This window comes from Piliocolobus tephrosceles, chromosome 3 (genome assembly GCF_002776525.5).
Source record: "Piliocolobus tephrosceles isolate RC106 chromosome 3, ASM277652v3, whole genome shotgun sequence".
Classification (NCBI taxonomy): Eukaryota; Metazoa; Chordata; class Mammalia; order Primates; family Cercopithecidae; genus Piliocolobus; species Piliocolobus tephrosceles.
Window position 1 is genome coordinate 181,573,226 of NC_045436.1, and position 16,875 is coordinate 181,590,100.

Sequence of the window (16,875 nt, forward strand, 5' to 3'; positions counted from 1 at the left end):
CCCCCACCCCAGCCACAGGACTGCCCCCCACCCCAGCCACAGGACTTCTCCCCACTCCAGCCACACCTCCCCCCCGCCCCACTGAGCCACAGGACTCCCCCAGTGGCTTACTGCCTCCAATTTCTCCCTGAAAAACCACCTGGAGAATAAAGTAGAATTATCTCTGACAAATTTTTTTAGCTGCAGGAAAAGATATTCACATCTTAAAAAACTACTTCGGCCAGGTGCAGCGGCTCACGCCTGTAATCCCAGCACTTTGGGAGGCTTAAGCGGGTAGATCACTTGAGGTCAGGAGTTCAAGACCAACCTGGCCAACATGGTGAAACACTGTCTCTACTAAAAATACAAACATCAGCCAGGCATGGTGGTACACACCTGCAGTCCCAGCTACTCGAGAAGCTGAGGCACAAGAATCGCTTGAACCTCGGAGGCAGAGGCTGCAGTGAGCCAAGATTGTGCCATTGCACTCTAGCCTAGGTGACAGGGCAAGACTGTGTCTCAAAAAAAAAAAAAAATCATTCTATTGGTCCAAATATACAAGCACAATGAGAGCTACTCATTATTATGATGAGTCAGCACATGGTAAGCTTAAATAGCTTGGAATAATAAAGAATAAAATTTAGTCTGAGAGCTCCAAGGGGCCTCCTCAGGTCTAATCTTTACAATCCCAAGAATCCCTTCTCCAAGGCAGCTAACAGGAGGCCCCGAGGCCATGCCACAACTCTTCAAACAGGGAGGAGGTACGCTGTATTTTAGACTAGATAGCTCCAGTTTTCAACACATGCACAACATACCTTTAAGAGTACTTCAAAAAGGAAGAGATGCATTAATCACTAAACTTCAGAGCCAAGGGTACTTTAAGGAATGGAAATTAAAATCATAATGTGATTCCAGAAAATACCCATCAGGAAGGCTAAAAGTAAAAGCATCAGCAATTCCAAGTGCTAGCAAGGACCAGAGCTCCTGGAGTCCCCATACACAGCGCCAAAGGGTGAGCTGGTACAAGCACTCAGGAAAGCTATTTGGCAGTTTCTGCTGCAGCTGACATGCACACACCCTATCACCCAACAACTCCACCTCTAGCTGTGCATGATGGAAACCTGCACATGTGCTCCAAAAGACACACCTAAGAGTGGTCACAGTAGCATTGCTCGCAAGAGCCAAGAACTAGAAACAACCCAGTGATAATACAATGAATAAACTGTGGTATATACCTACAATGGAATGCTATGAAGCTCCTAAAACTACAGGAACTACTAATACACACGATAATATAGAAGACTCTTAAGAAGTTACTGTCGAGCAAAAGAAACGAGACAAAAAGAATACATACTATATGGTCTATGTACACAGAATTTAAAAGCAGACTCTGGCATTAGAAGCCAGGACAGTCATGACCTTGGGGAGGAAGGAAGAAGCAGTGATGGGGGAGATGGGGGTGAGGCTTCTGAGCACTGGTAATACTCTGTCTTGACCTGGGTGGTGGTTATGAGGGTAAGTTCACTTTGTGGTTATTCACCAAGGTATATACTAATGATTTCTGTCCTGTCTGATATGTACATTTCCTGTCAGGAAAAGGAAAAACAAGGGAGTATCGGTGTTTGGCAGGTAATTTTGAGAATGAGAATACACCAGAGGGTGGGAGACTTCTAATCCAACATGCTGGATTGAACATGTGAAGCTCTGCTACCCAGAAATCCCACAAAAATCATGTAAAGAAGTTGTATAAAGCATAAACGTACACGGACAGAAAGAACAGAACAGGGACACTAGCAGACTATGGGTGTCAACAAAACTTTGGAAGCTAAAAAGTAACAAGGGCTACATAACTGACTGATTTGTTAGCCCGAGGGAAGAAGTTCAAATGCAAGCTTTGCTGGGGATAGGGGAGAAGGTATGAAGGATACCAGTGAAAACCAAGCTTATTCAAGCCACAGAACTCCAAGAGCTCGGGCTTTGGAGGCACCACATACATCTGAAAGTGGAGGGATGGAGAGGGTGAAACAGTGGCTTGTCTCATGGCTCCTTGGGCAAATTCCCACCCACTCGCCTGAGGTCTCCCCTCCAATCCAAGGCAGCCCAGGAAGCAGCCCCTTCCCACGCGCCAGCAAAGACTGAGAGGGATAATCTCGAGGTGTTTACATAACTGAGGACAGATGTGAGATGCATACAGAAAACAAAAAGGGGGCGCCCTGACCAGCAACAGTGTCAGTCCCCTTCCAGTCCCCGGTTGCAGGATAAACACAGCCAAGCTTATAGTCTCCAAGCAGGAAAATGAGGAATTTCCTTCCAGGGATACTGGCTGACTCAAGAGGAAAAGACTTACAGATACTGGTATTTAAAGATCTAATGATGGGCTCTCGCCTGTAATCCCAGAACTGTGGGAGGCCGAGGCAGGTGGATCCCCTGAGGTCAGGAGTTTGAGACCAGCCTGGCCAACATGGCGAAACCCCATCTCACTAAAAATACAAAAATTAGCCAGGTGTGGTGGTGCACACCTATAATCCCAGCTACTTGGGAGGCTGAGGCAGGAGAATTGCTTGAACCTGGGAGGCAGAGGCTTAAGTGAGCCAAAATCACATCACTGCACTCCAGCCTGGGCAACAGAGCGGCACTCCATCTCAAAAAAAAACAAAGAAAGAAAGTAAAGAAAATAGCTGGACATGGTGGTGCATACCTGTGGTCCCAACTACTTGGGAGGCTGAGGCAGAATGGCTGCTTGAGCCCAGGAGTTTGAGGCTGCAGTGAGCTATGATTGTACCACTGCACCTCAACCTGGGCAACAAAGCAAGACCCCATCAAGAGACAAAGAACAGAAAGAAGTTAAAAACCTAACACTGAATAGAAGAGTTTGAGATGGATATCTAAAAAGTACCAGAAAAAGAAAAAGGTAAGATGTGAGTCAACCCAGGAGGACCAACATCCAACTAACTAATTTCAGAAGGAGAGAACACAGAAAATAAAAGGCAAGAACTTCTCAGAGAAATGTAAGAAAATTTTCCCAGAACTGAATATAAGTTTCCAAATTAAAAGGCCTACTGGGCCGGGTGCAGTGGCTCACGCCTGTAATCCCAGCACTTTGGGAGGCTGAGGCGGGCGGATCACAAGGTCAGGAGATCGAGACCATGGTGAAACTCCGTCTCTACTAAAAATACAAAAAAAAAAATTAGCCGGGCGCGGTGGCGGGCGCCTGTAGTCCCAACTACTCAGGAGGCTGAGGCAGGAGAATGGCGTGAACCCGGGAGGCGGAGCTTGCAGTGAGCCGAGATCGCGCCACTGCACTCCAGCCTGGGGGCAGAGCGAGACTCCGCCTCAAAAAAAAAAAAGGCCTACTGGCCGGGCGCAGTGGCTCACGCCTGTAATCCCAGCACTTTGGGAGGCCGAGGCGGGCGGATCATGAGGCCAGGAGATCAAGAGCATCCTGGCTAACACGGTGAAACCCCGTCTCTACTAAAAATAAAAAAAAAAAAAAATTAGCAGGGCATGGTGGTGCGCACCTGTAGTCCCAGCTACTCGGAGGCTGAGGCAGGAGAATGGCATGAACCTGGGAGGCGGAGCTTGCAGTGAGCCGAGATCGCCCCACTGTACTCCAGCCTGGGCGACAGAGCAAGACTCCATCTCAAAAAAATAAATAAAAAATAAAAGGCCTACTAAGTACCTAGCACTTCACCTCCCCCAAAATGGAAAGCTTCCAGAGAAAAGCACATTCGTGGGTTAAGGAATTGGGTCATGTTGGAGACTTTAAGACAACGAGGCAAAGACTTCGCATTTCTGAGGGAAAATGATTTCTATCCCAGAACACTATACCCAGCCAAGTGTACGCGAGAAAAAATGGCATTGTTATGAATGCAAAACTTCATACAATTTACCTCCCATTCATCTTCTCTCAGAAAGCTACTACAGGATAGAAAGATAAACATATGGCATCTAGGAACTGGGTATCCAACAGGAGAACTGCAAAGGAAGTTCCAGGCTGATGGCAAAGAGAAGTCCTAGGATACAAGTGTACAACAGACCTGAAGAGCAATCTGCCCAGACCGGGGCAGAGAGCTGGATAACTCAAGATGGATAACCGTACTGGGGAAAAACTGATTTGGTTACCTGTCATGAAAAATTGTACTAAACACATTTTACAAAGAAATTGGAAGGTGTGAGAAGACAAAAAGGTCAAAGAATAATAAGCAAGTGATAAAAACGTAATGATTCACTCCAGGAAAACAGATGTGAGGATTAACTCCAGGAAAACAAAAAGTTGTACAAAGATGTATAATCAAGGCACAAGCCAGCAAAGAGCAAGGCAGCAGCGACGGCCTCTGAAAGGAACCAGGGTCCAAGGAAAGGTGAACCTAGAAGTCAGGATCTGGAAGAAGACTGAACACGACGTGGTGATGAAAGCCAGCACCAGCCTGCCCAAGAAGCTGGCACTGCTGAAGGCCCCAGTCAAGAAGTGGGCAGCTATCTCCTCCTCCTCCAAGATGCCTTCCTAAGGATGCTGGCCCCAGCACAAGCCAACACTGTAGCCCCCACCTCCATGACTAGACCTTGCAGGTGACCACTCCATCCCCAGCACTGGGTCACCTAGAACTTCACTAGGGGCCTGGCCTATGAGCAGGTGATCAGCAGATCCCAGGGTGCTGAGAACCCAGCTATGGCCAGGAAGATACAGTCACCAACTTCGTCTGTCTTCCTTCCCCTCCCCACATCCTCTCTCCACAGTTTCAACCCAGAGCAAAAAACACAGCTCTCTCATCAAATAAGAAATACAACCGAAGAAATGTAATACATAACCAACCATGACTATTTACTTAAGCATAATAATGTACACACTGAATTCTGATTGAACTATAGTGTGAAAGTAAAAAATGTCTAAAATTGAAAAAAAAAAAAAATAACAGAAGCATGTTATTTAGAAATGTGGAAGCTGCCGGGTGCAGTGGCTCATGCCTGTATCCCAGCACTTTGGGAGGCTGAGGTGGGCAGATCACCTGAGGTCAGGAGTTCGAGACCATCCTGACCAATCTGGAGAAACCCCATCTCTACCAAAAATACAAAATTAGCCGAGTGTGGTGGTGTGTGCCTGTAATCCCAGCTACTTAGGAGGTTGAGGCAGGAGAATCGCTTGAACCCGGAAGGCGGAGGTTGTGGTGAGCCAAGATCACGTCATTGCACTCCAGCCTGGGCAACAAGAGCAAAACTCCATCTCAAAAAAGAAAGAAAGAAAGAAATGTGGAAGTAAATATTGGAAGAAACACTAAGAGTTATGTTTGCCTCTAAGACACAAGGATTAAGAGAAAAAGTAGGAAGGGAACTACTATCTTTGTTTATAATCCTGTTGGTACTATTGAATTTCACTAATAATACCTTTGTTTTGTTTTGTTTTTAGGAAATGGCATCTTGTTTTGCCACCCATCCTGGAGTGTGGTGGCACAATCACAGCTCAGTATAGCCTCGAACTCCAACTCCTGGGCTCAAGCAATCCTCCTGCCTCAGTCTCCTGAGTACCTAGGACCACAAGCACGTGCCATCATGCCCAGCTAACATTTTTCATGTTTTAGCGATAGGGTCTCACTATGTTACCCAGGCTGGTCTCAAACTCCTGGCCTCAAGCAATCCTCCTACCTTAGCCTCCCATGTAGCTACAATTATAGGCACAAGCTACTGTACCAGGCTCTTGATAATAAATCTGAATAAAGCAGAGAGGTAGCAGAATAGATTTTTTTAAATACCTAAGGTTCAGGAAGGAAGTAATTAACGGACTCTATGTTCAACAAAGTGTTAGCATCATCATACTCAAATGGTGATCGAAATCATGAAAATGATGAGAACTAGGAGTACAAAAATATCATCTATCATCTGAGCTCTGACAGCCAGAGATATCACAGAGGGAACTGCCTTCATCAGAGCCCAGTGTACAGACAGGCAGACTGGTGCTGTGGAGCTCTCACAGCCTCTGACCACAAAGGAGACCTACTCCCATTCCAAAGAGATGGTAATAAAAATGACAGCAAGCAGCAGCTACCATTTACTGAGCATGATGAATTACCACACTAAATTCTTTAGATTCATGATTGCCCTTCGTCATTCCAAAACCCCATGACTAGTTTGAATATCTCCTTAGTATTAACAAGAAAACTTCAAAGCTCAGAGAAAAAACATGAGAGAGGCTAACAGTTTATTCCAAGTCATTCAGCTAATAAGAGCAGTAGCAGCTAACATCTGAGCCCTTCCTGTGGGCGATGCTACACTCTAACACATATTCACTTATTTCACTCTCAGAATTGCCCGATATGGGTCCCATTAAGGCTTATTTTTCAGAATATGGAGGAAATGGCTTAGAGCTGTTGGGTAGTTTGCCTAGAGGAAAAGAACCAGTAAAGCGGACAGAATTCTAATCCAAGTCCATCTGATTCCACTCTACGCACTGTGAATCATCACCTTCCAAGAGGGCCACTTGGGCTCAAACCCAGGACTGACCCACCAAAAAGGAAGAGGCTAGGAACCCGTAATCTGTAGAGTGTGTGACAGGGTCACTATTTCTGGACATGATAAACAAACACTAAAGTGGGTTTGAAGGTGGTTTGTTGGAATGCACAACAGGGAGCCAACAGGCCCTGATAGCTGCAGGACGTTCAGACCCACACGGCCTCGTCAGTGAGCTTTCTCCTACCTGCAGTCCTGGCACAGCCATCTTTCCACAGCTAGGTTAAACAGTCACTCTAGTACAGCGAAAACCAATCTGCTCTGGAAATATGCCTTCTGAATTTGCATCTATAAACCATCTCCCAATTCAACTCTTCACCCCACAGTAAGAAATCAGAAGTGGAAAGAAGTCTTTAAGTGCCTCAAAAATAACACAAATGATGGTAGTCTAAATTACAACATACAACATACTCTAAGAAGCACTCCCACATGACTCCCTGTTCAGAAGCCCTAACCCTCCACAGACTCACTCACAGCGTCACTCGCATGTTTGTGATCTAAGGCAACAATCGTACCTTAACTTCATTGTCATTTGCAAAATTGCCGAAAGAAGCCATAATTTTGGGAACAGCTGCAGCCAAGGTCTCCTGGACTGATTCCTCGGGTCTCTTGCTTGTTCGACTTAGGCATGGCAGAAGGTTCACCAGGTAAGGCCTGTGTATGCAAAAGAACGCAAGTCATTCCTCCAGTTCTCCTTCAGGAGAAATAGAAGCAATTCGTTCCCTGTTAGGGAAAAGCCAGTTTCATATGCCAAACGGTCCCTAATGGGGATGGGCAAAGCTCAGCTGAAAGAACGGGAGAATGAAATGTGAATGAAGCTCAAGTGTTGGGAGACATCCTTCATTTCTCTTATGATCACAGAGGATCTAAAAGGCTGGGTTTAAAAATTATTTGCAGTAAATCATAATACTTCTTAAAATATTCATTTTTTTTACTTTTCATTTTATTTTATTTTTTAAATTTTTTTTTTGAGACGGAGTCGCACTCTATCGCCCAGGCTGGAGTGCAGTGATGCGATCTCGGCTCACTGCAAGCTCTACCTCCCAGGTTCACGCCATTCTCCTGCTTCAGCCTCCTGAGTAGCTGGGACTACAGGCGCCTGCCACCACGCCCGGCTAAGTTTTTTTTGTATTTTTAGTAGAGACGGGGTTTCACTGTGTTACCCAGGATGGTCTCGATCTCCTGACCTCGTGACCCGCCCATCTCAGCCTCCCAAAGTGCTGGGATTACAGGCATGAGCCACCGCGCCCTGCCAAAATACTCATTTTTAATTAGAAAATAATAGTGTAAGAAAATACCATTTTATTTATTTTTTGTTTGTTTTTTTTTTTTTGAGACGGAGTCTTGCTCTGTCACCCAGGCTGGAGTGCAGTGGCGTGATCTCGGCTCACTGCAAGCTCCGCTTCCTGGGTTTACGCCATTCTCCTGTCTCAGCCTCCCGAGTAGCTGGGACTACAGGCGCCTGCCACCTCGCCCGGCTAATTTTTTGTATTTTTAGTAGAGACGGAGTTTCACCGTGTTAGCCAGGATGGTCTCGATCTCCTGACCTCGTGATCCACCCGCCTCGGCCTCCCAAAGTGCTGGGATTACAGGCTTGAGCCACCGCACCCGGCCAAAAATACCATTTTAAAAACAAAAACTTAACGGAAATAAAGCTTTCCTGAAAAAGGAGAATTATAAATGGTGTCATGAGGGGAGAAGAAAAGCACAATGTGTAGGACACAGAGCAGTGAGTCACAGATCACAAGAATTCACCCAACAAACACAGTGACAGGGCAGGCCAGGTGCGGGGTGCCAGGAGTGGTGCAGCCCTGCCCTCTAGTGGCAGAGCCTGGCAACAAGCAGGGCCTCAGAGGGCAGTGACCACACAGCCAGGCTCCTGGGACAGGGAAAGACAGGGAGGCTAGGGAAACCTCCCTAAGGAAATGACTGTTTTGCTGAGAACTGAGGGGAATAAACAAAACAAACAAACCATCAGGAGGAAGAAAAACCTGACTCGTCTGAAGAACTGATCAGGCTAATGAGTCAATGCAGAGTGTCTGAGGTGACGGAGCCAGTTACCAGTCTGGAATCAATCTAAACGGCACTGGGAAACGGGCACAAGAATTTAAATAAGGGAATGACAAGACCCAATTATATTCTTTAAGGTCACTTTGGCTGCTATGTAGAGAACCTGGATGTGTTACTTCAGAAATATAACACATTTTTTGAAATGACAGTAAAAGAAAAAAGACTACACAAAAAGAAATTTCCTTAGTGATTATACCTCTGCACCCATATAAGCTTTTTTTGTTTTTTGTTTTTTTTGAGACAGGTCTCACTCTGTTGCCCAGGCTGGAGTGCAGTGATGCGATCTTGGCCCAACACGACCTCCACCTCCCAGGCTCAAGTGATCCTCCCACCTCAGCCTCTCAAGTAGCTGTGACTACAGGCACGCACCACCATGCCCAGCTAATTTTTGTATTTTTTGTAGTGGCGGGGTTTCACCATATTGCCTAGTCTGGATCAAGCCATTCACCTGCCTTGGCCTCCTGAAGTGCTGGGGTTACAGGTATGAGCCACTACACCCGACCCATATAAGATTCTTACAGAAACTCAGTTCATACTAATAGTGAGGGTTTAGACCACGTTCCCAGTGACTCAGGATGGAGCTGAGGGTCTATGGGACATCAGCATCAGCTTGTATTGCAGGTTAAGGAGGAGGGAGCTGATGAAAAGCAGTCCTACTTTTGTTTCTCAATCCGTTAAGACACAATTGTTTTGACTAGACAAAACTATTCACAGTGAAACAACCATATTTTTAACTCATGTAATAGACAAATGGATATTTTGCTATAACTCCTACAGTCAGCAATAATGAAACTGGTACCTCAACCTTCAACAATTTGGCAAGAATCATTTAAGCAAGTACTATGTGCAGACACTGTTACTGCTGTTTAGGCTGCAACAGAGCGTAAGACAGTAAGACCCCTGCTGTCCTGGGGCACACATCCCGTAAGTCTCTTGGGGGGGGGGGCGGGGATAGAAAATGAACAAGCACACAGACAGACTGTACGTGACACTTTCTGACACGGATTAGTGCTATGACGGAAACATAAACAGGGCAAGGTCGACTGCCATTTGGAGGGGGCAGAGCAGATTTCTGAAATGACATCTGAGCTGAGACATAAAGGATCAGTAGCAGCTGGCCCCCAACAAAAATCAACATCCAGAATGTACAACTTACCTGCATTTCTGAGGCCGAACCAGGTGAGCCAGCTCGGCAAACCTCCACAGGGCAGCCCGCAAACTCCGAGGGGCACCATTCTGAGGGGGTACAATGAGTGTCGCATTAAGAGTCACACACACTAGTCACCAAGAGGGTTGCATAGAAATGAAGCATTTTCTTTCATTGTTACTTTCTATTTTTAGAGAAAAGGCCATTTAAATGCATAAAACATCTGGTAACTACTTTAAGATCTAGCGGGCTTTAATTATAAAGACATAAAGTAAGTTACCATTTTTAATTCCTATCTCATCTAATAAAAAGTAACCTTTTGAAGACAAGTAAAGCAAGAGTCTAGCAAACAGCATTTCCTCCTAGCTGTTAATTATTGAATAAAGACGAAATTCCACACATGCTGCTCAATACAGTGAAGTTTGTTCAGTGATGGAAATAAGGGCCCAAGACCTGGTATTTGACAGCACAGAGGAGGGATTATAGACAATAAGATATAGTCAATAATTTTTTTTTTGAGACAGGGTCTCACTTGCTCGCCCAGACTGAAGGGCAGTGGCATAATCTCAGCTCACTGTAGATTCAACCTTCCAGGCTCCATTTATCCTCCCACCTCCACCTCCCAAGTAACTGGGACTATAGTTGTGCACCACCGCACCTAGCTCATTTCTGTACAGACAGCATTTTGCCATGTTGCCCATGCTGGTCTCAAACTCCTGGTCTCAAGCAATCCACCTGCCTCAGCTTCCTAAAGTGCTGGGACTACAGGTGTGAGCCACCATACCCGGACTGATTTTATTTCATTTTTTTTTTTTTTTTTTTGAGATGAAGTCTCACTTTGTTGCCCAGGCTGGAGTGCAGTGGCGTGATCACGGCTCAATGCAACCACCACCACCCAGGTTCAAGTGATTCTCCCACCTCAGCCTCCTGAGTAGCTGGGATTACAGGCCCCCGCCACCACGACCAGCTCATTTTTGTATTTTTAGTAGAGACAGGGTTTCTCCATATTGGCCAGGCTGGTCTCAAACTCCTGATCTCAGGTGATCGCCAGCCTCAGCCTCCCAAAATGCTGGGATTACAGGCATGAGCCACCGTGCCCTGACTATTTTAGTTATTTTAAAATGTACAATCAGGCCTGGTGCGGTGGCTCACACCTGTAATCCCAGCACTTTGGGAGGCCGAGGTGGGCGGATCACCTGAGGTCAGGAGTTTAAGACCAGCCCAAAGTTTGCTTGAACTTGGGAGGCGGAGGCTGCAGTGAGCCAAGATCGTGCCACTGCACTCCAGCCTGGATGAAAAAGCAAGACTCTATCTCAAAATTAAAATAAAATAAAATAAGTAAAAGAGTGTAACTGGATTGTTTGTAACACAAAGGATAAATGCTTGAGGGGATGGATAGCCAACTTTCCATGATGTGATTATGTATCATATACCTGTATCAAAATATCTCATATACCTCATAAATATATACACTTACATGTACCTACAAAATAAGTATGCCTATAAAAATTTAAAATTTAAGACATTTTTAGAAAAGAAAAGCAGGGCCCACCTTTTTAATTTCTTTATAGAGCTCGAGCTGTAACCTTGGAAGATTAGAATCCATCAAAGCCTACAACAAAACACAAGAGATTTATTTATGGAAGACACATCCCATCATCAGTTCTAAAATGAGCTAAAAGGAAACTAAGATTTCAATTTTGAGGCAAAGCAAAACATAACAGCAACTAAATTAAGAACATATTCATTACAAAAGAAAGAAGCAAATATATGCAGGAAGTTACTGAATAAACTAGATACAGGTCATTCACTTAAACAGAAAAATGGAAAGAAAAACAATTTAACTTTCACTATCATCAAATACTACATAACATCAAAATTAAAATGGGAGATGGTTCAAATATAATAAATCCTGGCTGGCGGGGTGGCTCATGCCTGTAATCCCAGCACTTTGGAAGGCTGAGGCGGGCAGATCACCTGAGGTTAGGAGTTTGAGACCAGCCTGACCAACATGGAAAAACTCCATCTCTACTAAAAAATACAAAAATTATTGGGTGTGGTGGTGGGTGCCTGTAATCCCAGCTACTCAAGAGGCTGAAACAGGAGGATTGCTTGAACCCGGGAGGCGGAGGTTGCGGTGAGCCAAGATCACACCATTGCACTCCAGCCTGGGCAACAAGAGCAAAACTCCATCTCAAAAAAAAAAAATTATATGTATATAATTTTTATTTTTGTATATAAATCCTAAAACCCCTGGAGTAAATCTTCAATCTTCACTAGCAGAACATTCTGTTGGATGACACAGGCTCAGACGGTGCCCTGGACATCTGCAGGGTCCCAGGCACTGTGGGTGTACTTAGAAAACTACAGACCCGCACTCTGGCCCAGAACACTCTCGAGGCCGAGTCCCGCATGCCTTCTGCAGGTGCGGCCCCTCCTCACTGTCAGGTACGCCCATGGTCTCCTGCCCCCCTGACCCAGAGCCCACGGCCAGCTGGGGCCCCATGTTCCTCACAGCACATCTCTCAACCCTCCTTGCTCACTTGTGAGGCTAAACCAGAAATTATGTCCACATGGTCAACTTCAAGCCAGTAACGATGCTAACGGCACAAAGTCCACATTAGGGAAGGGTTTCTCAAGCTAGGGGACAGGACGGGGAAGACTTTGGTGCCCCACTCTCACCCATGGGAGCCTTCTCTTCCAAATGCTTGCCCACCCAAGAGGGAGGAAGCTGTGCCAAACATCAGTCGATGATCTCTTTGACTGTGGTATTGGCAGTCGATATAAGTGGACTGAGGTGTATCTCAGTAAAACTTGTGGGTTAACCTACAGGGTCAGCAAGCTTGAAAATCAAAACCAGATCACATTCTGGGAAATTCTGAGGAGTAATAACATCTCAGAAATGTTTAAATCCTGATCCTGTTGTTGAAGTTTGTACTGAAAGTCCTTAAATGAACAAAGCGAACTGGACATTTATTTAAACATTACTTCTTAAATAAAACTAGAAGCCTTATCAAACCTTGATTTAGCTTTACAAATGTTTTGTAAACAAATACCAAGCTTATTTTATAAAAGAAAACTAAAACTCGGCCCCTCCTAAGAGCAGAGAATGGGCTCTCACAATCTACGCCAGTCGCTGGGTGATGGCAGCCGCCACTGGCCTCTTCCCTCTTGCCCCTGCTTCCACAGACACACAGGTGACTGCCTCTCCTCCCAGCCCTGCCACCATCCCGGCTCGAGGCCCCGTACTCCTGCTGGGCCTACTCCCTCCCACCTGGACTCCCTCCCCCCTCTGTCCCCCTCTATCCCACGTCCTTACCAGGTCACTCTTCCCAAATGATACACTCCACTGACCACATCAAAAGTCTTCAAGAGCCCCTAATTCTCCACCCAACAAGGTACAACGCCTTGACCTGACCCTCTGGGTGTCCCACTCTCTGGCAGCATAAGATGGGTTCCCCCTCCTCTCAGCCTCCACAGCTTCCTGGCACCCCTCGAACCAAGAGGCAGCGATGATTAAGAAGGTCTCCAAGCTACCCTTTCACCTATTGGCTACTGTCTCCAGGAAGCCTTCCCTGCCTCCCTAGACAGAAATTACTTCAGCCTCCTGACGGTGGTGATTTGTCAGTGCCTCACAGAACGGAGACTTTATGCCACATATGAAGTTCTTGCTGGACATACATGCTTCACCGCCTGAGACTAACCTATTTGAGGGAGGCGTGCTGCCAGGCTATGTCAGATACCCAGTGCATTTCTCTACATTTTCTTGGGCTAAGTAGAAACTGGTTCTCACCATACACACACAGCCACACTCGTGAGAAAACAAAGTCTAGGACCTGAAGGCTAAGTGACCATGCCTGTGCTCCCTACACCTGGCCTGGGGTTACACGTGCTCTCCCACGCCCCGCCCCTCCTCTGCCACAGTGAGAGCAAACCTAGCCAGATCTTGATCCCACTGCCAGCCCACTGGGCCTGGCAACTGCGTCATCTGAGGGAGCAGGAATCTGAGAGCAGCCAAACCCTGCTGCACCAAACTTAAGCAGAAGGGAGAAATGGCTGGAAACAAAGAAGAGGAAATGGGAAAGAAGAAAGGAGACAACCAGGAAGAGCACCTGAGACCTAAAACCACAATCCAGGGCCATGGCCTACAGCCCTCAGACACACCAAGCCCCTGTGTCCAGCAATCCCTAGAAAAAAATGAAGGAGGTTTAAAAAAGAACAATACTTACATGTTAAATGACCAACATTAGAAGAGTTTCTGGTCATATTGTTTTCTCTGCCCTCTTAATGTCCCATTTGCCATGAACCAAGGCAACCTGGGATAGTCCTCTTTTTAGATTTTCTGACTCTGAGGACCAAATATCAAGAACTGAAACATCAAGGGCCAGGCACAGTGGCTCACACCTGTGATCCCAGCACTTTGTGAAACCAAGGAGGGAGGATTACTTGAGCCCAGGTGTTCAAGACCAGCCTGGGCAACCTGGCGAGATCCCATATCTACAAATAATTTTTAAAATTAGCTGGGCATGGTGGTGCACGCCTGTAGTCCCAGCTACCCAAGAGGCCAAGCCAGGACGATAGCTTGAGCCCAGTAGCTCAAGGCTGCAGTGAGCCGTGATCAGCCACTGCACTCCAGCCTGGGTGACTGAGCGAGACCCTGTCTCATCCAAAAAAGACCGCCCTGGTCCTGCCAGTGGGAATAACAGAAGCAAGCAAGGATATTTAGGCCTGTGGAAAAGCAAGCTTAACTGGAAGGAGGCCCTAAATACGCTATGGGATGCCATCCACAGGCAAGTGGTGCCAACGACCAGCAGGCGCGGAGAACAAGGTGAAACTGATACGGGTCACCGCATGAGTGAGATGTGAGCAAAGCAGGAATTGCAAGCAGAGAGAGAAGACAGTGACTACTCTAGGTACAAGAGAGGGAGCTAGAATCCCAAGACTCCAGAGAAGCCAGCGTCCTGACCACAGAAAGTGTGATTAGCCAAACAACAAAGTGCTAGCCACAAAGGAAAGATTCCCTGGGCAAAAGGATAGCATGGAATCCATGTGATGGAAAAAGAGAAGCAGTGCCACACCCATCCATCTTGCTGCATAAGAGTGTAAGGATGTCATGATAAATAAGAATACTTCTTACCACTTTGAGGATCCGATAGTGGCAATTAGTGCATTTAATCCTCACACAGACACACACTCATACACATGCCACAAAAACTTTGATCCCATTTTATAGTTAAGAAAACTGAGACTCATAGAAATGTGGGCATAGCTCTGGCTTCTCTGGTACCTGTAGTGACATTTTCCTAGGAGCATCCAGTGGCCACCATCGGTTCCCTTCATTGACCTAGGCACCATGCAGGCACAAGGGTCAACACAGTTCCTTCTGACCAGGCAGGTGTGGCAAGCAATGCGGGCAGATACCAGAGCACCTCCAAACCACACACCAGAAAGGAAAAAAGTGCAGACATCCTCAGGGGCTCAAAACAGAAGAACACTCAACGATGGCTTCTTCTCTTAGCCTACAACAATGATATTTCTGAGGAGAACACCATCCACACGGTTCTTACTTTGATAACTTTGTTGAGGCATTCGTCAGCCACCATTCTGACATCCGACTCTGCGTCATCACTGCACAGCAGAAAAAGTTCCATAGCGATGCCCAGAAGTTTCTGAAATTCTGGAGAATTTCTAAGCAAAAAAGAAGAGAAACTGTCAAGAGGAGCCTGAGGTGACATGACAATGAAATGTAATGAGGTATCCGGTGTCCTGCATGGAATTCTGGAACAGAAAAGGGACATTACATAGAAATTAAGAAAATCTGAATAAAGTCTGCACTTTAGTTAACAGCATATCGATATTGATTCATTAAACATGAAAATGTCTCACACTAAATTAACATAATAACTGGGGTAACTGGATGTAGGGTATATGAAAACTCTCTACCCTAATTTTTTTCTACAAATCTAAAACTATTCCAAAATAAAGTTTATTTTTTAAAAAAGAAGAGATTGTACTTGTAAGGCAATTCTCATTTTTTCTTTTTGAATTTTCGTTTGAAAACTTCAGATACTTCAATCCCAGAAAACCCGCTGCTCTCTGTCAAAAGTTTACTTTTACTCTTAACCTACGATATTCTTGGAACCTTGAAAATCAGTCAGCAGTATATCTCTCTTGCCCCTTTTTAATTTTGCTTTCAGTATGGGCCAAAGTATAACCATATTTCACCCTAAGATGCCAGATGATCATGGTCACATTGTGTTTTTGTTGTGCTAGATCAACTATCAAAGAGTCACAAAACCTGGAGTTTACTATTCGTAAACTATTTGTAAATGTTTAATTGAAAGAAGCTGTTTAGGCCATCATGCTCCAACTGTCTAAACAAAGCCAAGAGAGAGCTAAACTCATGAGCCACGTCCATGAAACTGACTTCACAGCATTCGGAAGCATCCAAACCAGTAACACAAGGATGTTCTTGAAGTAAGCCCAAGAATAGCAAATCCCAGTAATACGGGGGATGTGCTATTTTTGAAGCATCAAAATGAGATTGCTCTTTCATGATCTCAATCTAACTTACTCTGAAACCAAATCTCCTTGTCTCTTTATCTCTAGGTAAAAATTGCAAACAATGGTTGGAAGATAGCCATGTGCCTAAGAGGCACCAAAGGTCCACATCAGTAATGATCAACAAACTTACAAAAGCATAAAACAAAACGTGCCACTTAGCAATATTTCAGACCTTATCTATGTGGAATACAGTCCTGAATAACGAACTGAGGAAAGGTCTTTGGAAAGCTAGATCATTCCAACACTGTGCTCCAAAGCAGTACTGTCAACAGAAACAGAATGGAAGCTACACTTTTATATTTCCCAGCTGACACATCAAAAGTAAAAAGAAAACAGGCAAGATTTTCATAGTATTTCATTTAACCCAATACACCCAAAGTATTATTTCAACATGTAATTAATGTGAAGAAATGATTAAGATACATAACAACATTTTTTACAGCACATCTCAATTCAGACACTAAATTTTCATCAGAAAACCTGTGATTAGCCTTCATAAAAATTCAGTTGAAAAAGTTCATATACCATTTCCAACCACACTTAAAAGTTTTCCAGTAACTAAATATTGATTTTTACATTTAAATTTAATAAAATAGATATAGGGCTAATCAGTT

The 16,875-nt window shown here is 45.1% G+C and overlaps 1 protein-coding gene across 3 annotated transcripts in view; it reads right to left on the reverse strand.

Annotated features, from left to right (window-relative positions):
• HTT (huntingtin) overlaps window positions 1–16,875 on the reverse strand; it is a 169,122-nt gene that overhangs the window by 127,921 nt on the left and 24,326 nt on the right. For all 3 annotated transcript variants that reach the window (XR_002730577.1, XM_023206823.1, XM_023206822.1), the window contains exons 3-6: window positions 15,265–15,385; window positions 11,250–11,309; window positions 9,707–9,786; window positions 6,996–7,134 (exon numbers count right to left, since the gene is read on the reverse strand). Coding sequence is in view for 2 of the 3 variants with exons in the window: in XM_023206823.1 (XP_023062591.1) it covers window positions 6,996–7,134; window positions 9,707–9,786; window positions 11,250–11,309; window positions 15,265–15,385 (400 nt within the window). In the remaining variant the exon portion in view is untranslated. The remainder of the gene's footprint in view (window positions 1–6,995; window positions 7,135–9,706; window positions 9,787–11,249; window positions 11,310–15,264; window positions 15,386–16,875) is intronic.